Source organism: Entelurus aequoreus, linkage group LG09 (assembly GCF_033978785.1).
Source record: "Entelurus aequoreus isolate RoL-2023_Sb linkage group LG09, RoL_Eaeq_v1.1, whole genome shotgun sequence".
NCBI classification, from domain to species: Eukaryota; Metazoa; Chordata; class Actinopteri; order Syngnathiformes; family Syngnathidae; genus Entelurus; species Entelurus aequoreus.
The window spans coordinates 77,492,616-77,517,807 of record NC_084739.1 but is presented as its reverse complement, the minus strand read 5'-3'; the positions used below and the strand labels follow the sequence as shown (position 1 = coordinate 77,517,807).

The following is a 25,192-nucleotide window of genomic DNA, read 5'->3' as shown; positions in this document are numbered from 1 at the left end:
TACTGTACTGTGCAATCTACTAATACAAGTTTCAATCAATCAATCAATCAAAAACAAGGTTTTCCAAAATAAGAGAACAACTTCAACTCCAGTTATGGAAAAAAGTGCCAACATGGCACTGCCATATTTATTATTGAAGTCACAAAGTGCATTTTTTTTTTTTAACATGCCTCAAAACAGCTTGGAACTTGCTCTCCCTGAGATAATCCTGATACCCATTACAACTATGGGATGTACTATACTTTGACTTTCACAAAGTGCATTATTTTTTTTAAACATGCCTCAAAACAACAGCTACAAAAACAATGAAGGCACACAGCTTCAGTCCAGAGTATATTTGTATTTATTATTTTTTTGTCATAAAGAAATACAATCATGTGTGCTTACGGACTGTATCGCTGCAGACTGTATTGATATATAATGTAGGAACCAGAAATATTAATAACAGAAAGAATGAGTGTGAATGAGTGTAAATGGGGGAGGGAGGTTTTTTGGGTTGGTGCACTAATTGTAAGTGTATTTTGTGTTTTTTATGTTGATTTAATAAAAAAAATAAAAATAAAAAAAAGTATTATTTTTTAATTTAATTAAATTTTTTTATTTCTTGTGCGGCCCGGTACCAATCGATCCACGGACCGGTACCGGGCCGCGGCCCCGTGGTAGGGGACCACTGTACTAGAGCATACTTGCCAGCCTTGAGACCTCCGAATTCGGGAGATGGGGGGGGGGGGCATATGAGGTGGGCGGGATTTGGTGGTAGCGGGGGGGTGTATATTGTAGCGTCCCGGAAGAAATAGTGCTGCAAGGGGTTCTGGGTAATTGTACTGTTGTGTTTATGTTGTGTTACGGTGCGGATGTTCTCCGAAATGTGTTTGTCATTCTTGTTTGGTGTGGGTTCACAGTGTGGCGCATATTTGTAACAGTGTTAAAGTTGATTATACGGCTACCCTCAGTGTGATCTGTATGGCTGTTGACCAAGTATGCATTCACTTATGTAACTGGGCCGGCACACTGTTTGTATGGAGGAAAAGCGGACGTGACGACAGGTTGTAAAGGACACTAAAGGCAGTGCCTTTACGGCCCGCCCCCAATAATGTTGTCCGGGGGGTAATCGGGAGAATGGTTGCCCCGGGAGATTTTCGGGAGGGGCACTGACTTTCGGGAGTCTCCCGGGAAAATCGGGAGGTTGAAACCGATGCCGATAATTTCCGATATTACATTTTACATTACATCTCTAATTCTGACTTCTTTATTGTCAACAGAAAAGTATTTTTTTCTATTATTTTGTATATTTGCACCACTATGTCATGCTTTATGCAGTACCTTTTACAATTGTGACTAATGTTGGACCAGATATAACATACATTTAGATTGCTAATAATCAAATGTAAACAATCAAATGCAGATACTTTTTCTTATGCCTTCTGATCTCTCTCTCTCTCTCTCTCTCTATGTCCACTACTTGCTGTCCATATCCTACCCCCCCCCCACACCCCTGATTATAAATCATGTAAATAATTCAATGTGATTATCTTGTGTGATGACTGTATTATGATGATAGTATATATGATAGTATATATCTGTATCATGAATCAATTTAAGTGGACCTCGACTTAAACAAGTTAAAAAACTTATTTTAGTGGTCAATTGTACGGAATATGTACTTCACTGTGCAACCTACTAATAAAAGTCTCAATCAATCAATCAAAAGGATCATATCGTCTTGTCCTGAGTTTCACAAATTTGCCCAAATGAGGAGCTGAAGTGCAAACACCTTTAAACATGATCTCCCCACCTGGGTGAGCAAAGGAAAGCAGGAGGGAGGAGGAAGGCTGCAGAGATGAGAGGACGCTATATAAGCAGATGTGTAAACGTCATTAGAGGAGGTAATGGAGGGAAGAAGGTGGGAAAAAAAGAGAAACTTACTCCAGCAGAGATATTTACCCAACGCCTGGAGCAGAAAGGCAAACACGGCGGCAGTAATGACACAGAGAGAGGAAGACATGTTTGGCGAGAGAATGTGGAATCAGGCAGGAAGAAAAAAAAAATGATGGCCAGGAAGTCAAAGTGAGGAAGACATCCTGCTTTATTATGCCTTCAAAATGATTTAACAATCCATTTTAATGCGTTTGCACATTGAGGCTTGATTCCACTAAAGCAGTAATGGTTGTCGGTCCCTACTGTTCCGCTAATAGGCCTAATCCTGGCAAGCGTTTCACTAAAAGCTTGGCGTATTTGCCCTCCAGCGACGCCCAAGGGCACGAAAGGCAATACTTCCAAAGCAGCCACACAATTGCTGGCTGGCTTCAAAGAGATTCTCTGGGACGATGAGCCTCTACGGTGCCGCTCCCCTGACGCCGCCAAGGTGACGCGTGTCACGCTGACACGCTGTGGTTTTGTTTATGCTGTTGGATTTTCTTCTCCTAAAGCGGCTTGCTGCCCTGCCGTTCGCCCCTCAACTTTTGACCGCACACACGAGTGTTGACACCAATCACCTACATCAACTCAACACAAAACACATACAGACATGCATCTTTTCATCTTACTGTGGTCTAAACTTCCACCTAACTTTTTACACCGAGAGCCTCACACTGAAACATTTAGAGATGTGACAACTTGTTGTACATAAAAGATGCTACAACTCATCCAATAGAGGTAAATATACACGAAGCCATGGGTGTCCAAAGTGCAGCCCACGGCCCATTTGTGGCCCGCAGCTTGTTTTTTTATTGGCACGCGTCACATTCTAAAGACAAAATAAGAACATTACACACAAACAAAATGTAACATGCAATTTTGGGAGCAATTGCGTGTGAATGCTGAAATATGCAAGCCGCTGCACTGCAAAAACTGAAATCTAAGTAAGATTAAATATCTCAAATAAGGGTGATATTTGCTTATTTTCTGTCTGATAAGATAATTCTTCTAACTAAGCACCTTTTATGTTAGAGTGTTTTACTTATTTTAAGTGTTTTGGTCCTAAATGATCTCAGTAAGATATTACAGCTTGTTGCAGAGATTTTATGACCTACACTACCGTTCAAAAGTTTGGGGTCACACAAACAATTTTGTGGAATAGCCTTCATTTCTAAGAACAAGAATAGACTGTCGAGTTTCAGATGAAAGTTCTCTTTTTCTGGCCATTTTGAGCGTTTAATTGACCCCACAAATGTGATGCTCCAGAAACTCAATCTGCTCAAAGGAAGGTCAGTTTTGTAGCTTCTGTAACGAGCTAAACTGTTGTCAGATGTGTGAACGTGATTGCACAAGGGTTTTCTAATCATCAATTAGCCTTCTGAGCCAATGAGCAAACACATTGTACCATTAGAACACTGGAGTGATAGTTGCTGGAAATGGGCCTCTATACACCTATGTAGATATTGACCCAAAAACCAGACATTTGCAGCTAGAATAGTCATTTACCACATTAGCAATGTATAGAGTGTATTTCTTTAAAGTTAAGGCTAGTTTAAAGTTATCTTCATTGAAAAGTACAGTGCTTTTCCTTAATAAATAAGGACATTTCAATGTGACCCCAAACTTTTGAACGGTAGTGTATATTGAGTAAAAAATGCTTGAAACTAGAATATCAAGCATTGCAAAGCTGTGTCATCAACACTCACAAGTATAAAACTACTTTTTTTAAGTAATAATTTCTTATTTCAAGCATGAAAATAAAAAATCATGATTTTGACACAAATGTGTCTCATAATTAAAACAGATGACAGCCAAATGGACTTTGCTGTTTTATTTTCGATGAAACAAGAGAAAATACGTACTCATATAGTAGTACAGTTGGCACAGTACAGTAAACTGACAGTTAATATTTAAACATTTTACATGTGACATTTCAAACAATTTTGAACAGAAATAGTTCATGCACATTCAGATAAATTCTTCAAAATTACAATAAAACATTTTTTGGCCGGGGGCCGGGCTGTATATTTGCGCACTAATTGACTGAAAGAGGACGCACTTGGCGCGATAATGTCATGTTATCGATGGAAAAATGCATTTTTAGACCATATGATTTGCCTGAGCGGCTAGGAGACCCCGAGAGTAACAAGCGCCTGCCTTGTTGCCTTTCCATTAAGAACAATAAATTAGTTTTTACTATAAGTTTGCTGGTTTCAAGAAATGTAATGCCGGGCGCATATCATTATGTCAAGATAATGGCACTAGCATTTACTTAATTTAAGAATATTTTCTACCAAGAAAAGTGCACTTGTTATTAGTGAGAATATACTTATTATAAGGTATTTTTGGGTTCACTGAGGTTAGCTAATTTTACTTGTTTTGGAAAGTCTTGACAAGCCAAATTTTCTTGTTGTATTGGCAGATAATTTTGCTTAGTTCAAATAAAATACCCCTAATTTTTGTATTTTTTTCTCTTGTTTTTGAACACTGACTTTTTGCAGCGTGGAATGCACAAGCTGAACTCAAATGCTAACATTAGCCTGCTAACAGTTGGAATGAGTTAAGTACAAAGTCATATGACTATGAAGCATACGCATGTAAAATTAGCTAAAGACTTTAGCATGCTAACAGTTTGCATGTATCAAGTACCAAGTTAAATGACTCTGAGGTGTTTAGCTGCAAAATTGGCTAAAAAGGTTAGCATGCCCTTCCACTAGTGTTTTTTTTTTTTTTAACCAGAGCACCATTCAGTCTTTTAGCTGTCCATAGCATTTCTACTCGTATGGATTCTTCATTAACCACTCCAAAAACGGTTTGTCAGTTTTACAGGATAAGTAAAACAATTCTTACTTACTAAACCGTGCCATGTGTGACGTTTGTAGGAGTGTTTTCATGCATAATTGTACGTGCTATCATAATGTAATCAAGCTAGCGCTGTTAGTATTAGCTAATATGCTAACACGTTTACGAGTGTCTGTGTTAGTATTATTAACTGACAACGGCATTATTTTTGTATCGCTTCGGTTTCACTAATTTCGCAGTAAACTCGCCAAAACGTCACTGTGGCGTTATTGGGTTTGTGTAGCTGATTGGAGAGCTAGCTTCCGCAGCTAGTGGGTCAATGACAATGACTTCTGTTTTGTTAGGTCATCCATTTTACTGCCGAGTTATAGACACCATTTGGAAACAATTAAGGTAAGTAAATAAACATTTATCTTTCTGTGTAAATAACTTATTTCACAAGGTATATATCTGCGGCTTATAGTCCGGGGCGGTTAATATATGTAGAAATATTTTTCCCCTATGATTTACTGGGTGCGACAACATACCAGTGCGATCTATAGTCCGGACAATACGGTAGGTTATAGGAGACAAAGTTTGTTGTCTTTCTAAGATGAAGACCTAGGATTCAGGGTTAATTAGTCCAACCCCTGATTGACAAATGCCTGGCTTGGCTGGATCAGGTGTGTCCCAAAATCAGACAATGATACTGCAATACGGCTGCTCAAGCTGGCCACCACCCATGTGGACAAACCAGTATGCACTTTCAACAAACATCTGTCAAAAGCTCAAGACGACGAGGTCCCTTTTAAAGTTGCTGTCAGCTGTACAGAGCGGCCATGGACCCTGGCAAAAAGGAAAGGTCAAACTCAAACGTCCGCTAGACTTCTTAGCCGTCTTATATCCCCGTCACACACTCACACACAGCCTGTCCGTCACCTCCCAGGCCGGGCCGTGACACCTCGGACACACCTCAGCGGGCAGCCACCTCTTCCCATCTCACTCCGTCACTGACAGGTTGACACGGCACCGAGACGCAAGTCGATGGCGCTCGGACCAAAAGGTTGCATCTCTTTGCCGCGACCTCTGAGATGGATGCCGGTGTCGTTATCACCCCTCAACCCCCGGATACAGCATGCTGCTAATAAACTATCTTTTTGCAGACTTCGACAGTGCAGATGTCTATCACACTTCATAGCAGTCATACATTTTTTTGTTAAGACCAAGTTTTTTCTTAGTTCTCTAAAAAACATGAGCTCAGAACTAGTTATTGGGGAACTTATTTTTGCCGTACAAAATATTAAATGGTCCAGCACCAATTTATCTTGGGTTAGGGTCTCGAAATCTGCATTTTTGAGCCCGAACACAAAGAAGATGAGCAATAAGTTGTGGAAGTCGAGTGATGAATGCAGTTTCATTGTGACACTAGCATCCGCAGCATTGCTTAGTGCTAAACATACTAACTAGAGATGTCCAATAATGCATCACAACAAAATTAGGCATAATAATGTGTTGATTCCACGACTGTATATATCGGTATCGGTTGATATCGGAATTGGTAATTAAGAGTTGGACAATATCGGAATATCGGATATCGGCAAAAAAGCCATTATCGGACATCTCTAGTTTAAACTGTGTTTTCACATTCTTTGCGGATTGTAAATACAATTGGATATGGTTTAATGGGTACACAAATAAGCATATAAAGTCAAATTGTTGTTCCACTCTACTACTACTTTATTTTAACATTCAACAATTCTACCCACTCCACATCCATTGCAGCTGATCACCCTGGAAGGGGGTTCCCTACATCAGTGGTTCTCAAATGGGGGTACGCGTACCCCTGGGGGTACTTGAAGGTATGCCAAGGGGTACGTGAGATTTTTTTAAAAGTCTGTCAAAAAGAACTGTAAAAAGAAATGCAACAATGCAATATTCAGTGTTGACAGCTAGATTTTTTGTGTACATGTTCCATAAATATTGATGTTAAAGATTTATTTTTTTGTGAAGAAATGTTTAGAATTAAGTTCATGAATCCAGATGGATCTCTATTACAATCCCCAAAGAGGGCACTTTAAGTTGATGATTACTTCTGTGTAGAAATCTTTATTTATAATTGAATCACTTGTTTATTTTTCAACAAGTTTTTAGTTATTTTTATATATTTTTTTCCAAATAGTTCAAGAAAGACCACAACAATATATACAATTTAATAAATCAGAAACTGATGACATAGTGCTGTATTTTACTTCTTTATCTCTTTTTTTCAACCAAAATTACTTTGCTCAGATTAGGCGGTACTTGAATTAAAAAAATGCTCACTGAAAAAAGGTTGAGAACCACTGCCCTACATCAACGGTCCCTTCTTAAGGTTTCTTCTTTTTCCCAGTTTTTTCCCTGCCCGGATGTGGTTTTTAGATAAGGGGATGTTGTTATAAGTTTGTGAAGCCTTTTGATACACTTGTGATTGAAGGGCTACATAAATAAACTGTGAATGGTTGATATTAAGTCACTCTGACTTTAATGGTACAGAAAATACACACCAGAATTAAAAGGGCTCCATCTGTCCATTTGTAATATATTAAGTCATCCAACAAAACGGAACATACAATGCCAATTAACAGATGTTAAGAAATTACAGCAGTTTTCTTTTACTTCCAAAAAGTACTCTACAGTAAGGCTGCAACGATTAATCGATTGAATCGCTTAGAAAAAAGCTCTGATGAATAGGGCTGTGAATCTTTGGGCACCATATGATTCAATTCTATGGGGTAACTATTTGATTTAGAATCAATTCTTGATTCAAAACGATTCCTGATTCAAAATCTATACTTTTTTTTAATAACATTGGACGCCAGTTCTTTGATTAACTACATTCCTCCATACAAGCTCTGATTAAATTCTGATTAAGTCTTGTTTATTAAAATTGAATAAAGTTGAATACAAATAAGGCAACAAGAGAAATGTCCATCACTTGTCTTTTGTAAGTAAATCTGTACAGCAAGAGTGTATCTCTACAGATTTTCCTGAGTGTCTGGACAGGACAGATTTCAGTTTCAGTTTCAGTTTATTTCGAACACGCATACGATACAATGTAATGCGCCACATATTTCCAGTTGTTTCATTGTCCCAAAAGGAGTGGGAAGAAGCAGAGTTTATTTAATCCTACCCCTTTTCATTCCATAGCAATTTTATTCGATTTACTCTCGTTCTCTGTAACAGAACAATGAATAAATATATAATAAATAAATAATATACCATAGTAACTGCGATGAGGGGGCGACTTGTCCAGGGTGTACCCCGCCTTCAGCCCGAATGCAGCTGAGATAGGCTCCAGCACCCCCCGCAACCCCAAAAGGGACAAGCGGTAGAAAATGGATGGATGGAAGTAAACAAATATTAAATACATAGATAATCTTTATCTCAAAAGAAAAAAAAAGGGTTCAAGGTGTTCATCATAATTATTGTTCTGTGTACTTTGTGAACACTTGTAGTTTGAACAGTCTCTAAAGGTCTACTGAAATGAATTTTTTTTATTTAAACGGGGATAGCAGATCCATTCTAAGTGTCATACTTGATCATTTCGCGATATTGCCATATTTTTGCTGAAAGGATTTAGTATAGAACAACGACGATAAAGTTTGCAACTTTTGGTCGCTGATAAAAAAAAAAGCCTTGCCTATACCGGAAGTAGCGTGACGTCACAGGAGGAAGGATTCCTCACAATTGCCCGTTGTTTACAATGGAGCGAGAGAGATTCGGACCGAGAAAGCGACGATTACCCCATTAATTTGAGCGAGGATGAAAGATTGGTGGATGAGGAACGATAGAGTGAAGGACTAGAGTGTAGTGCAGGGTGTATCTTTTTTCGCTCTGACCGTAACTTAGGTACAAGGGTTCATTGGATTCCACACTTTCTCCCTTTTCTATTGTGGATCACGGATTTGTATTTTAAACCACCTCGGATACTATATCCTCTTGAAAATGAGAGTCGAGAATGCGAAATGGACATTCACAGTGACTTTTATCTCCATGACAATACATCGGTGAAACTCTTTAGCTACAGAGCTAACGTGATAGCATCAGGCTCAAATGCAGATAGAAACAACATTTTAAAAAACCCTGACTAGAAGGATAGACAGAAGATCAACAATACTATTAAACCATGAACATGTAAATACACGGTTAATAATTTCCAGCTTGGCGAAGCTTAACAATTGAAGCTAACTTAGCTACGAAGCTAACGTGATAGCATCAGGCTCAAATGCAGATAGAAACTAAATTTTAAAAAACCCTGACTGGAAGGATAGACAGAAGATCAACAATACTATTCAACCATGAACATGTAAATACACGGTTAATAATTTCCAGCTTGGCGAAGCTTAACAATTGAAGCTAACTTAGCTACGAAGCTAATGTGATAGCATCGGGCTCAAATGCAGATAGAAACAACATTTTAAAAAACCCTGACTAGAAGGATAGACAGAAGATCAACAATACTATTAAACCATGAACATGTAAATACATGGTTAATAATTTCCAGCTTGGCAAAGCTTAACAATTGAAGCTAACTTAGCTACGAAGCTAACGTGATAGCATCAGGCTCAAATGCAGATAGAAACTAAATTTTAAAAAACCCTGACTGGAAGGATAGACAGAAGATCAACAATACTATTCAACCATGAACATGTAAATACACGGTTAATAATTTCCAGCTTGGCGAAGCTTAACAATTGAAGCTAACTTAGCTACGGAGCGGCGGCGGGCGTTGTAGCTTTCGACGACACCCTGGCCGCCATCAGAGTTGGCAAGAAACATATATTTCCCCAAAGTTACGTACATGACATGCACATGGCGACACGCACGTACGGGCAAGCGATCAAATGTTTGGAAGCCAAAGCTGTACTCGCGGTAGCGCGTCTGCTATCCAGCTCAAACACAACACAACCTCCTGGTTGTGTTGCTGTAGTCTGCCGCTAATACACCGATCGCACCTACAACTTTCTTCTTTGCAGTCTCCATTGTCCATTAAACAAATTGCAAAAGATTCACCAACACAGATGTCCAGAATACTGTGGAATTGTTCGATGAAAACAGAGCAGTTTGTATGGTGACACATTGGGTACGAATACTTCCGTTGCCGTCGTGACGTCACGCGCATACGTCTTCATACATAGACGTTTTCAAGCGGAAGTTTCCCGGGAAATTTAAAATTGCACTTTATAAGTTAACCCGGCCGTATTGGCGTGTGTTGCAATGTTAAGATTTCATCATTGATATATAAACTATCAGACTGCGTGGTCGGTAGTAGTGGCTTTCAGTAGGCCTTTAAACTGAATCATATCGGTGCTTTGTTTGATTCCTTTGGTTAATCCGTTCCATAATTTAATTCCACATACTGATATGCTAAAGGTTTTAAGTGTTGTACAAGCATACAAATGTTTTAAATTAGATTTTCTTCTCAGGTTATATTTTTCCTAAAAATAAAAATGTTTTTTTTTTAATTAATTAAGAATCGTTGAAAATAAGAATCGCGATTAATCTGAAAATCCTTTTTTCACCCCTACTGATTAATATTCTTTAATTGTTATTAATCTTTTAACAAGAGTAACTGGCTCACATGCATCTGTGGAGCTAGCGTTGTTTCCGCACAACCACTGCAATAGCGTACATGAGAACGGTGGTGTGCGGATGCTGTGATTTTTATTTTTAACTTTTATTTTTAATCAATGCACACATGTTAAAAGTGCAATTTCAAAGTTGATTATTTGTATTTACGAGAAAAAAAGGTTATGGCAATCAGAACAATTTCAAGTAAGGCTTTGAGGCTATAAAGTATGTTTTGTTAGTCGATTAATTGAACAAACTAATAGATAACTGAAAGATTAGTCGATGACTAAAACTATGGATAGCTGTGCCCTCCTCTACAGCAGTGTTTTTCAACCACTGTGCCGCGGCACACTAGTGTGCCGTGAGATACCGTCTGCTGTGCCGTGGGAGATTATGTAATTTCACCTATTTGGGTTAAAAATATTTTTTGTAAACCAGTAATTATAGTCTGCAAATTATGTGTTGTTGTTGAGTGTCGGTGCTGTCTAGAGCTCGGCAGAGAAACCGTAACCATATCAGCCGGTAGCTAATTGCTTTGTAGATGTCAGAAACAGCGGGAGGCAGTGTGCAGGTAAAAAGGTATCTAATGCGTAAACCAAATATAAACAAAAGGTGAGTGCCCCTAAGAAAAAGCAGTGAAACTTAGGGAAGGCTATGCAGAACGAAACTGGCTACAAAGTAAACAAAAACAGAATGCTGGACGACAGCAAAGACTTACTGTGGAGCAAAGACAGCGTCCACAATGTACATCCGAACATGATATGACAATCAACAATGTCCACACAAAGAAGGATAAAAACAACTGCAATATTCTTGATCGCTAAAACAAAGTAGATGCGGGAAATATCGCTCAAAGGAAGACATGAAGCTGCTGCAGGAAAACACCAAAAAAAGAGAAAAAGGCCACCAAAATAGGAGCGCAAGACAAGAAGTAAAACACTACACACAGGAAAACAGCAAAAAAATCCAAATAAGTCACGACGTGATGTGACAGGTGGTGACAGTACACCTACTTTGAGACAAGAGCTATAGTGATGCATGCTTGGTTATGCTTTAAAGTCATATCCAACGATTGCGACAACGACTTTTTACTATCAACTGAGTTTCGTTTTTTTATGATTTCTGCTGGTGGTGTGCTTCCGGATTTTTTCAACGCAAACAATGTGCCTTGTCTCAAAAAGGGTTGAAAAACACTGCTCTACAGTACTGTCTGGCGCATGAAGATGATGCAACACACACACACGCACGCACGCACGCACGCACACAAACGCCCTTATGGAAGGGGAAACCTTAGCGCGAATTCTGCGCCCTGATGCAAGGGGAAACCTTTGCATGAATTCTGCGGTTTATTCTCCACAAAAGCGGAGCCCTGCCTCTATTGGCGGGTCAAGTTGTATCTTGTCAGAAGCTGTATCCTCTTTCCACTGAAGCTGACAGTTGTTGTGAGTAGCCGAGGGGCTGGCACTGGGCCCCCGTGTTAAACACACTCGCCCTGCAGTTAGACCCGTTTGACGTCAAGCGCATACAGGTTCCCTTTCCACATCCAGTAGCTATTAATCCTCCGCCCGCTCACACAAAGCCGACAAGTGAACGGCTAATGTAAAATGCATCAGGTGGGAATAATAAATGACGATTTGCCTGACCTATTCAGGACCTGACCTGATTCTCCTCATTTTACGCCTTCTAGTGCACGAGTGTAAACAGGATGTACAGTCATAGACAATCACCCTGTCAGTCATCATTAAGCTCAAGTTTGAAAAAATAATATTTTGTTTCACTCAATTGTGCAGCCGCTGTGATTGACAAACCATTGCTGCAAAGTCACTCCCAACAATCACCAGGTGGCGGCAAATCAGCCTTGTTTCACTCTTTTTATGCTGCCATAAAATCTACATGTCAGGCCTAATTGTTTGGTCAACTTATAACGTCATTTTGAAAGTCTGATCTAGACTAAGGATGTACCAATCGATCTGCCACCGATTTATATCAGCCCATTTACACGAAAAAGTAACAGATCGCCATTGCCGATTCATGCAGATCACAAACGCCTATCCCCTCCGGCTAAAATTGTATTTAGTTTGACTAGCTGCCAGCTAAGTATATCTCCATACACGGTGTGGAGACACTCTCGTGAATTAAGAACTATCACCTCCATTACAGTAAATAATCTTCTTTGTATCTTAAGTATCATTATCAAGTATTAGGACTGTGATAAACATGTTACACACCGAGAGCAAGCAGGAGCAGGCAGGCTAGCTAGCTAGCCGCTAAGCTAGCTTGAAACAACACCAATAAATACGTCCATCGTCAAGTTTGAGAAGTGTCGATGGAAAGTAAGCAGAAATTACCGAGTAAATTAATAATAATAATAGATTTTATTTGTAAAAAGCACTTTCCATTGAGTAAACAACCTCAAAGTGCTACAGTGTATTAAAAAATTTTTTAAAAATTGAAAAATATAATAAAAATAAGAAAAAATAAAAACTAGAACAGCCAAATAGCTAGAACTAGTATGCATATATCTAAAAAAAAAAAAGGGTTTTTAAGCCTTTTTTAAAAGCATCCACAGTCTGTGGTGCCCTCGGGTGGTCAGGGAAAGCGTTCCACAGACTGGCAGCGGCGGAGCAGAAAGCCTGGTCTCCCATTGTTCGCAGCTTTGTTCTCTGAGGTTGGAGGAGGTTAGCCTGTCCGGAGCGGAGGTGTCGTGTGGAGGATTTGGGGGTGAGTAGTTATTTGAGGTAGAGGGGGGCATTTCCATGGAGGCACTGGTGAGTTCTGGACTATAAGCTGCTACTTTTCCCCTAAGCTTTAAACCGGTGCGGCTAATTTATGTTTTTTTCTTCGTTGACGGCCATAATGCGAATAGAAAAAAAACAAAGCAAGCAAAGACACTGAATAGGTGTGTTATTGTTTGTGCTATTGCGCCATTTTTTGGACGAGTTCGCTCACTGCAAGTGCCGCAGTGCTGCGTTGCCCTTCTGTTTAGCCTGGGCTTTAAACTGGAAGTAAAATTGCCCTTCCGTCTTCTAGCCGTCCATAGCATTTCTACTCGTATGGATTCCTTATTCGTTACTCTAAGCAACGTTTGCAAGTTTTACAATATAACTAAAACAATTATGACTTACTAACCCATCCCATGTGTGATGTCTGTAGGAGTGTTTCCATGCATATCTGTAATCGTAATGTAATGAAGTTAGCGTCTTTACCATTAGCTAATATGCTAACACGTTTACAAGTGTCTGTGTTAGTATTATTACCTTACAATGGCATTCTTTTTGTATTGTTTCAGTTTCGTAAATTCACCAAAACAATACTGTGGAGTTTTATTGAGTCTGTTTAGCTGATTGGAGAGCTAGCTTCAGCAGACTTAGACTTAGACAAACTTTAATGATCCACAAGGGAAATTGTTCCACACAGTAGCTCAGTTACAATGATGGAAAGTGTAAGGATGGAAAGGACAATGCAGGTATAAATAGACTAAATATAGCGATATAAAATACAACATATATACGTAATATTTACGTAATATATGTACAGTATATTATATATACTGATATATTATATTATGTCTATCATATATGCAATATATAACAATTAGCATGTACAATATTACAGTATATGTGACAGCTGCAGCTAAAAATAGAGAGTAAATCAAGCAGAAAATAGAAAATAGACATTAAAAACAAAAAGAAGTAGCTAACATAGAAGAGCTAGTGGGTCCATGACGATGACTTCTGCTTTGTTTGATCAGCCGTTTTACTGCCGTGTTATAGACACCGCTTGAAAGCAATTAAGGTATGTAAATGAACATTTTCAAAATCTGTCTGTGTTAATAACTCATTTCACAACGTATACATCTGCGGCTTTTAGTCTGTTTTTCCCCCCTAAATTTAGTAGGTGCGGCTTATACACCCGTACGCTCTTTATTCTGGAAATTACGGTGATAAGAGTCTCTGAGGGGATTATAATATAACAGCTCTTAACTGTTGACGTGTCAATATTGTCGCAGCCAGAAATGCGCCGTACGTACGGATGGTTGTCGACACCATGGGTAATACCAGTATATGATCAAAACTCGCGAGAGTGATTAGTTAAATATTTTTATTTTCTTAAAATCTTTTGTTGTTGTTCTTTATGTCTACAAAAGGTAGGGAATAATTTATTGGACACTAAAGGACTGTGAGGGCAAAAAGGATTTAAAATAGTGATAGCAGGTTTTTTAGATAGTACTATTTGCTTGTTTTGCTCAAATAATTGTATGTAAGAAACAAGGAAGTAGTTTAAATATTATGCTGATATTGTTAAACAGTCAATAGCACTCAACATAAATAAATCCAAATATGTACAGTTAAAATATCTTACAAACGCAAGGCCCGTGGGCCAGATCTGCCCTCCACATCAGTTTATGTGGCCCGCGAATGCATGGAAATAATTTGGGGCAATTAAGTACCTTATATTCTCTTACTAAATTTCAGCCTATTAATGTAAATTGAAAAAAGTACCCTTGTGTTTTCACGGTAAACATCTGCTGACGTAGCTGCCAGATTTTATTTTACCGTAAAAGCTATAGTTGTGGTTTTTACGGTGTATTACTGCAAATGGAAAAACAGTACCATTGTTTTACAGTAAATAACTTGCAGCTCAGTTGCCAGAATACAAAAGACAGCGGTACTGTTGATCCATTTATAGTAATATGTTGTAAAAAAAACAAAAAAACACTGTTGATTTTACAGTAAAATGGCAATTAAGCTGCCAGTTTTTACAGAAAAATCTACAGATTTTTTTTTAACAGTGTACGTAAAAAAAGATATACTAATCAAATGCATACGCAACTTCGTATAACATTCACTGTAACAAAACCAATCAGCAATAAATCCCGGGAAGGTGAAAACAAAAGTCTTGGGACAACATAAGAATACATCAAACACTGGTATTTAGAGGTGAGGGAAATAGTCGATTTTTAGACGAATCGCAATTCAGGCATGGGCGATTAGTAAAATCGATTAGTAAATGCCAATAATCAATTATTTATTGTAAATTAAAGTAATGCAGATAATTCTAAAATTTGACTGATCACAACAAGCCACCTCATAGAGAGAATGGTCCGACCAGTTCCTTTACTTTAGGGCACTTATGTTGCAGTTTTGCACACATTTACATTAATTTAATAAATGTAATAGGAATTACTTCAACTGTTTATTACAAATGCACTGTTTTTAAAGGTTGCAAGGGATGAATGTTATGCACACATTTACGTTAATTTAATACATGTAATGGGAATTACTTCAACTGTTTATTACAAATGCACAGTTTTTAAAGGTGGCAAGGGATGATTGATTATTTAGTGAAACAAAAAAAATGTAAAACAGCATCGATATACATCAATTAAAGATGCATCAAAAGTCGAATTCTAATCGGATCGTAGTTTCTGAATCATAATCGAATCTTGAAGTGTCCAAAGAGTCCCACCTCTACTGGTATTGCTCCACCCTTTAAATAATATTTTTCATCTTACAGAGACAAATGTATGATTTCCTCCCAGTGCACAAGGCAAGGTCCTTAATGGCATACTGTGATGAGTTTGGTGTGGAGAAGGTGGTCCAACATCTAACATACCAAATAACCTATGACCTCACAAAACAGTGGAAGCTGCCATTTCCTGTACCGTGGGTAGAAATTCAACAAGGGCCAAACAATGTTATATTTTCCTTTCCTTTCGGTACAAATAGAGTTTTTAACAAAACTGGTACTTGTTTCTCATTAAAACACACATCCCTGACATGTCCGTACGCTTTAAGTCCTCTGAGCGGGCCCATCCCAACGGCTCGCTGTCGGCACGGCAACAAGCAGCTATCCTGGCTAACATCTGCTGTGCGACCCCGGGCCGCGCAGAATGGGCCTTAATCCCCACACAGAGCGATGTTGTGGGGGAAAACATTCTTTCCTTTTTGGAGTGTAGACAAACAGGGACAAGCAGCGTTTCTGGTGACCTGCAGGCGAGCAGCCGCTTGGAAGAACCCACAATGTTGTGTGTTGCCTGCCCCTGCCCTGCCGAGACCTCCACCCTCCCACCCGGCTGTGCTACGGCCCATTATGGCCGTGCAGAATGGTGCGACCGCCAGCTTCGGCAGAGAGTTGCCATCGCCGGTCCAGTTGGACGGATTTGTGGATTTGGGCTTTGGGGTTAATGAGGGGTTAGGTGGGTCATGTGCGGCGGGTTTGTGTGTCGGCCTGGGTAGAAACAGCTGCGTTGGTTTCTTGGTGTGAACCATCTTTGGTTGTCCGCAGAGAGTCCTAAACAATGTTGCTGCAGCAGTTGTGGTCACACTTGAGTGAGTGTTTAAAAAAAAAAAAAAGTGGAGTGCAAAAAGTCAGCAAATGGCAGATTGATGCCCCCTAGTGGCAGAGAACATCCCTCACTGAGGTAAACAAAAAACAAAAAAGTATCGCCAAAAAAAACAAAAAAAAAGAGTTCTGACAAGCCATGCCAACCCTCTTCATAATATTCTGATAAGAAGAATAGATAAGGAGATCCACAGAAGAAATGAAGATGCCGCTCCATCAATCAGCCCATCAGCTGCTCTGAAATATGCATTTGTCTTAATATGAAGTTTGATTCCATCAAAGCCATTTCACGGACCATTTCCTTATGCAAACACCTCCCGGAGACAGAGAGCAAGAGAGAGAGAGAGAGGGGGGGGGGGGGGGGGGGGTTTGAGTTGGAAGAAGAAACACACCTCCAGGATGGTTGAGTGTGTGTGTGTGTGTGTATTGTGAGATTTAATTGAATAGTTCTGCATCAGTGCCAAGAAGTTACTTTGTGTGTTTGCAGACGCCTGTGCTCTCTCTCTCTGGTTGTCAACATGGTCACCTACCACACTCACACTCACATGTGCATATCAAAATAATTCATATTAGTAAGGCTGAAAATCAATCTGCCCTCACTGACTTTACGTATTGCTTAGGGTTGTGCTGATTGGCATGGGCCGATTTTCGTGAAAAAGTATGTGATCGCCATTGTACATTTATGCCTTTTATTGCCGATCACAAACACTGATCCTGTCTTGAGTGATACTGTATTTCTTTTCAATTCCCCAGCTAATTATGTGTCTCATACACAATGTGGAGCCGCTACCCTAAACTAATAATAAATCCTCTCCTTAACAACAAATAAACTACATTTCTTCGTATGTCAAGTATCACAATTAAGTATTATTATCACTGGAATACGAGGCTAAGAACAAGCCAGGAGCAAGCATGTTGATAACTAAGCTAACCTAGATTGAAACAACACCAATACATGAGTGTAAATGGAAGCCAAATTAGGCAGTTTTTAACAGGAAATAAACACCCAACACACACACGCACAAACACACACACACACACACATATACTGTATATATTAGGGGTGTGGGAAAAAATCGATTCGAATTCGAATCGCAATTCTCAGGTTGTGCGATTCAGAATCGATTCTCATTTTTTAAAAATCGATTTATTTATTTTTCCCCTTTCATTTATTTATTTAAAAAAATATATTTTTTATTTTTTTTAGATTAATCAATCCAACAAAACAATACACAGCAATACCATAACAATGCAATACAATTCCAAAACCAAACCCGACCCAGCAACACTCAGAACTGCAATAAACAGAGCAATTGAGAGGAGACACAAACACGACACAGAACAAACCAAAAGTAGTGAAACAAAAATGAATGTTATCAACAACAGTATCAATATTAGTTACAATTTCAACATAGCAGTGATTAAAAATCCCTCATTGACATTATCATTAGACATTTATTTAAAAAAATTAAAAAATAAAATAAAAAAGAACAATAGTGTCACAGTGGCTTACACTTGCATCGCATCTCATAAGCTTGACAACAAACTGTGTCCAATATTTTCACAAAGATAAAATAGGTCATATTTTTGGTTCATTTAATAGTTAAAACAAATTTACATTATTGCAATCAGTTGATAAAACATTGTCCTTTACAATTATAAAAGCTTTTTGCACAAATCTACTACTCTGCTTAAACAAGTTGAAAAACTTATTCGGGTGTTACCATTTAGTGGTCAATTGTACGGAATATGTACTTCACTGTGCAACCTACTAATAAAAGTCTCAATCAATCAATCAATGCTTGCATGTCAGCAGACTGGGGTAGATCCTGCTGAAATCCTATGTATTGAATGAATAGAGAATCCTTTTGAATCGGGGAAAAAAATTGTTTTTGAATCGAGAATCGTTTTGAATTGAAAAAAAAATAAATCGATTTTGAATCGAATCGTGACCCCAAGAATCGATATTGAATCGAATCGTTGGACACCCAAAGATTCACAGCCCTAATATATATATATACACATACATACATACATATATACACATACACACACATATATACACATTCTTATATACACATACACTACCGTTCAAAAGTTTGGGGTCACATTGAAATGTCCTTATTTTTGAAGGAAAAGCACTGTACTTTTCAATGAAGATAACTTTAAACTAGTCTTAACTTTAAAGAAATACACTCTATACATTGCTAATGTGGTAAATGACTATTCTAGCTGCAAATGTCTGGTTTTTGGTGCAATATCTACATAGGTGTATAGAGGCCCATTTCCAGCAACTATCACTCCAGTGTTCTAATGGTACAATGTGTTTGCTCATTGGCTCAGAAGGCTAATTGATGATTAGAAAACCCTTGTGCAATCATGTTCACACATCTGAAAACAGTTTAACTCGTTACAGAAGCTACAAAACTGACCTTCCTTTGAGCAGATTGACTTTCTGGAGCATCACATTTGTGGGGTCAATTAAACGCTAAAAATGGCCAGAAAAAGAGAACTTTCATCTGAAACTCGACAGTCTATTCTTGTTCTTAGAAATGAAGGCTATTCCACAAAATTGTTTGGGTGACCCCAAACTTTTGAACGGTAGTGTACATATATACATATAAGAGTTAAAGAGAAGATAATATAACAGCAACTGTTGCTGTCAGCATTGTCAGTCAGTATACGACATGTAAGAGGATCGGATCAATCCATAAATTAGTGGTGGCGATATTAAAAGTAGTCTCAGTATATGATCGATACTAGAATGATTAGATCAATATTTTTAGTTTATTTTGTTGTTTTTTGTTCATGTTTACCCACTCGGGGTAATTCCCTGGACACGGGAGGACTTTGAGGGCAAAAACAAATGGTTAAAATGATTAGTAGATGGTAGTTTTTTCTTTTGTTTAGTTATTTTTGTATTTTGGACTTTGTTTTGATCAAACAATTGTGTACATAATAAGTTAGAATATTTCTTCAACTTTGGGGCAGAGTGAACTGTACATGAGATCTCACCTCGTGTGCAGTACATAATGTTCAAGGACATGACAATGAATGCACCCTGTGTTTTTTATCTCTGCAAATAATTACACATTGTATCTCGTTTAGGTTCCGGAAGAAGAGGTAGCAGTAATGAGACAAAGTTAACATTCGGTTTCGATCTCTGTCAAAGCGATGGACAAGAGCGTGTGAGGAGGACGACTATTTTAGAGATCGCTCTGAACTTTAGACGACTCTCCTCTCTCCGGCGCTGGTGTTGCTATTGTTTATAATTACTCTGTTAAGTATAGAATACATTGTTAATCTTCAATTCTCGTCACCTCTCTTTATTTTAGACAGCCTTAGAATTAAAGAATTTGGGTGGACTCTTCCAATAAATAAAAGAAAATAAGGAACTAGTTTAAATATCGTGTTGATATCGTTAGACAGCCAAAAGATAAATACATTGAAAATGTACAGTTAATACATGTGATCTGTATCTGCATCGTACTCAGCAGCATAAAACCTTGATGGGAACATCCCTAGTATTGTGTGACATGATGAAAAGCCACCATGATCTAAACAAAACACATATACAATCTCTGACGTTTTATATCCTATATAAAGAAAAAAATCTGATTTTATTTTGAGGACAAATTAAATCTAAAAACACACTTATTGCAACAAGGCAAAGTAATCCAAATGTGGATCAGTGCCAAATTATATCACTTTCACTGTCAATAAGATTCATTCATAATGAATTAATACTAATCAAGCAATGTGAGCAAAACTAAAAGAACAAAAAATCTGCATTAAAATTGTATTGATTTTGTTTCTTGACGTTTGTCGCAGCACTTTACAAAGTTGAAAATTGAAGTATAAGTGAAAATTGTTTAAGTAGTTACCACATACAGTGCATACTCCTACTAATTAACTAACTGAACTGAAAAGGTGAGGGCAGTAATTATTAATTTGGGGAGTATGTCCCCCACAGGACCTCAGTACCAATAGTGTGGGTTGTGGTCATACAGTGACACCTAGAGGGATGTGAGGGCTATTGCAGCAGCAATGGAGCCAAAAAGCTTCATTAAGCAATGTTGGACAGGACACATATTACACACGTTTACAGGCAAAGATGCAGCAGTCATGATGACAAATTATCTGCACTCAGGTGAGCGCTAACCTGCAATCTGGTCTTGTCTGCCAGAGCACTGCAAGGGACTGTATAGTCTGCAGGAGCAGATAACGTGTTGTAGGAGGTGGGTGTCCTCGCTATCTGCCTCAAAGTGAAGGAGGGGGTTGCTCAGGTGCACTCTTCAGATGCAAGAATAGCAGGCGATAAAACAAAAAAAAGGTGGCGAGGAGGGAGGGGAAAGGACAAATGAAGCAAAGAGGAGATGGGAGTTGATGAGGAAGGAGGACAAAAATCAAGCCAGCGACATTCGAAACCCTCAACTGAACTTTTCACGTCTCTTCGGAGGGACTTCATGCACGTTTGTCTAGGCTTTTGGTTTTGTTTTTGTTTTTATTCGGATGTCCCTTTTACAAAGTTTGCAGGTAAAGTTAACTTCTCACCTAACACTGTGTTAAGACTAGAGAGGGAAGTATTTTTTACCCGACTATCACTAGGGGAGCCATTCAAGAGGCTGGAATCTATTATGCAAAACCAACTTTTGTGACCTATTTGTACCTGCTGTCGTGTATTTGGGATCTGCATAAGTCCTGAAAACATGAAATCAAACTGTGGAGGCATGGCTGAGATATTTTTAGAACAATCTTGCCTTCCTGCAAGTTTATACTAAACGAGCGGTTTGGAATTTACTCAGTCCTGGGATGTTTTTCACACCAGATTATCCATAAATGGAAGAAATTTACCCAAAGCTATTTGCACGAGTCTGCCCTGGAGTGAATAAGCTCCTTCTTTTTCTCTATCCTCTTGTTGCGGGGCAGACTGGCTCGTACACGCACATACCTCCTCCACTGTTGCCGTTTCTAATACAAAGTAACGTACAGTTAGAACTTATATCTGTCAGTGAAAAAACTTTCACACTTGTAGCCCGGCGCTCTGATCCAGATCAAAAATGCCATCCATTCATTTTCTACCGCTTGTCCCGTTCGGGGTCATGGGGGGTGCTGGAGCCTATCTCAGCTGCATTCAGGCGGTAGGCAGGGTACACCCTGGACAAGTCGCCACCTCATCGCAGGGCCAACACAGATACCTTCGTATTGTGAGGCACACGCACTAACCCCTGTGCTGCCAGCATGATGTACTTCTTCCTGAAAATAGCCAAATTTCTGTGTAAAATGTGTTGGTAAGAGATTTGTTATTGGCAAAACGCTTGTCTATTCAGCTATTAAAGGCCTACTGAAAGCCACTACTACCGACCACGCAGTCTGATAGTTTATATATCAATGATGAAATCTTAACATTGCAACACATGCCAATACGGCCGGGTTAACTTATAAAGTGCAATTTTAAAATTCCTGCCACACTTCCGGTTGAAAAACTCCTTTGGATATGATTTATGCGCGTGACGTCACAAAATCCACGGAAGTGGTTGTACCCCATCAACCCGATACAAAAACCTCTTGTTTTCTTCGACAAAATTCCACAGTATTCTGGACATCTGTGTTGGTGAATCTTTTGCAATTTGTTTAATGAACAATGGAGGCTGCAAAGAAGAACGTTGTAGGTGGGATCGATCGGTGTATTAGCGGCTAAGTACAATACTTACAGCAACACAACAAGGACTACTTACTACGCCTAGCCGATGCTTGCCGCCAAACCCCCGGATGAAGTCCTTTGTCGCGCCGTCGATCGCTGGAACGCAGGTGAGCACGGCTGTTGATGGGAAGATGAGGGCTGGCTGGCGTAGGTGGAGCGCTAATGTTTTTATCATAGTTCTGTGAGGTCCGGTTGCTAAGTTGCTAAATTAGCCTTAGCGTCGTTAGCAACAGCATTGTTAAGCCTTACCAGGCTGAGAATTTTTAACCGTCTAGTTACATGTACATGGTTTAATAGTATTGTTGATCTTCTGTCTATCCTTCCAGTCAGGGGTTTATTTCTTTTGTTTCTATCTTCATTTGAGAACGATGCTATCACGTTAGCTCAGTAGCTAAGTGTGTCACCGATGTATTGTCGTGGAGATAAAAGTCACTTTAAATGTCCATTTCGCGAGCTCGACTCTCATTTTCAAGACGATATAGTATCCGAGGTGGTTTAAAATACAAATCCGTGATCCACAATAGAAAAAGGAGAGAGTGTGGAATCCAATGAGCCAGCTTGTACCTAAGTTACGGTCAGAGCGAAAAAAGATACGTCCATCACTGCCTCTCTAGTGCTTCACTGTAACGTTCCTCATCTACGAATCTTTCATCCTCGCTCAAATGAATGGGGTAATCGTCGCTTTGTCGCTCCGAATCTCTCGCTCCATTGTAAACAACGGGGAATTGTGAGGAATACTAGCTCCTGTGACGTCACGCTACTTCCGGTACAGGCAAGGCTTTTTTTTATCAGCGAGCAAAAGTTGCGAACTTTATCGTCGATTTTCTCTACTAAATCCTTTCAGCAAAAATATGGCAATATCGCGAAATGATCAAGTATGACACATAGAATGGATCTGCTATTCTAGTTTAAATAAAAAAAATTCTTTACAGTAGGCCTTTAAGGTCCCAACACCTCAAACCTTAGTAAGAGGCAGTGTTTTTAAAAAATCACTTCCGTTTGGTCAGGTTTGCGGTCCCACTTGTATTTTTTGTCAGCGGGCCAAATATGGCTCTCAGTTAAGCATATGGATAACGTTGATTGATTAAAGGATGTTTCATGTAAAACTAGTTAATACAAGGGCACAACATTTTAACCGGCCCTGCGATGAGGTGGCCAACTTGTCCAGGGTGTACCCCGCCTTCCGCCCGATTGCAGCTGAGATAGGCTCAAGCACCCCCAGCGACGCCGAAAGGGACAAGCGGTAGAAAATGGATGGATGGACATCATTTTAACCTAGTCACACAGGCTAGACCAAGTGCCACTCTGTGTTGTTTCAGCTATCAAATATGATAGTAAAGATGACAAATTGACAATGAATGCTCACCTGGCATTGGTGAACAGGCACAAACTGGAGAGTGCTTTGTTGACAATATTCCTGCAAACAGAGACATTACATATCAACGAACTGATTATCATTGACATGACTGCAAAGATGAAGTTCAACAATAAAAAAGGGGCAATGCATTCCAAAAGGGACGTTTGGGGTTGACGTTCACTGACCTATCGGATTAAAAATTCTAAAACGACTTAGAATAGGGTAATCAACTACATTTGACAAAAAATATCTAATTAATACATACCTTTATCGAAAAGAGTTCGTTTAAAGGGAATTATAGTAACCAAAAGGGATATTAAAGCGCTAACTTACGTTAGAGATGTTTTCGGAAGTGGCCTAAAGTACTTCCGGTCATTCACTTCGTTAGCATCATCTGTCAAACTTAAAACTTTACACCACACTTTGAAAATATTATATACAACAAACGTCGTTTATACGACCAGCGACTCGGGTATACATTTGCACGCAACGCGTTGCGAATGAAAACCGACGCCAAGTGAGGCTCGCTGAGCGCAACAGGCTTTAAAGTTTGTTAGCGGTTAGCTCCTCGATGCTACATGCTAACTGCTTCCGCGCCACTCGCGTCGCTACGCAACAAGCACGTCTGTGACGGCGACGCTAACATGCTAAACCCACCGTGTCAAAGCGTGACTTGTGAGCTAAAAAATAACTTTTTAGCGGCACTGCCACGAGTCTAATAATTTAAGAAGTGACTGGGGCGATGAGGTTGTCGTAAAGCGGGTCGCTTGTTGCTGCGTTTATCTCAGAACTGCGAGTACAATGATAAGAACTACAAATCCCAGAACTACCAAGCTGCCGTGTTATCGTTCCAAGTGTCGCGATAGTTCGTTTTTTAAAGGGCCTTCACTCGGGACTAGGAGTCGTCCCTTTGAAAGAGCTGTTCAAAACTGGCTCGTTATTATTTTTAGGCAACAATTCAGAATACAGTTATTCCCATCAACAGTGTCAGTTACAAGATGTGGATGAGAATATTTTAAATGTACCCACTATTGGTGGGAATAACTGTATTCTGAAAAGTTGCCTATAATTGTGTTTGTTTTTTTTAACTTGTAAACACACCACAAGGTTACTTAAAAGCATGATCAAACATTATTGAAGAGGAAATGATTAAACTTAAGAGATGGTTTGATGTCAATAAATTATCATTAAATGTAAAAAAAAAACCAAGTTCATGATTTTTTGTAAGAGGAAAAGGGAGGAAACGATCAAACTGGAAATAATATTGAAAGGGTTTCTGAACTTAGATTTTTAGGAGTGATAATGGATGACGGTCTGACATGGAAATCTCATATTGCAAATGTACGGAAAAAGATGTCTAAGAGTATTTTTATATTACATAAGGTCAAATATGTGTTAGATTATAGGGCAATGCGTATATTGTATTGTGCACTTATATTGCCATATATCAGCTACTGTGTGGAAGTGTGGGGGAACAC

General features: G+C 39.1%; 1 protein-coding gene across 6 annotated transcripts in view; it reads right to left on the bottom strand.

Moving 5' to 3' along the window:
• wdpcp (WD repeat containing planar cell polarity effector) overlaps positions 1–24,660 on the bottom strand; it is a 189,447-nt gene extending 164,787 nt beyond the window's left edge. For 3 of the 6 annotated variants that reach the window (XR_009827347.1, XR_009827348.1, XM_062059490.1), the window contains exons 1-2: positions 24,372–24,660; positions 23,724–23,774 (exon numbers count right to left, since the gene is read on the bottom strand). Coding sequence is in view for 1 of the 6 variants with exons in the window: in XM_062059490.1 (XP_061915474.1) it covers positions 23,724–23,730 (7 nt within the window). In the remaining 5 variants the exon portion in view is untranslated. Of the gene's footprint in view, positions 1–21,507; positions 21,527–23,723; positions 23,775–23,979; positions 24,283–24,371 lie in introns of those variants that run through there. The other 3 variants (XR_009827350.1, XR_009827349.1, XR_009827351.1) reach the window with 3 other exon arrangements.
• Between the last annotated feature and the right edge of the window lie 532 nt (positions 24,661–25,192).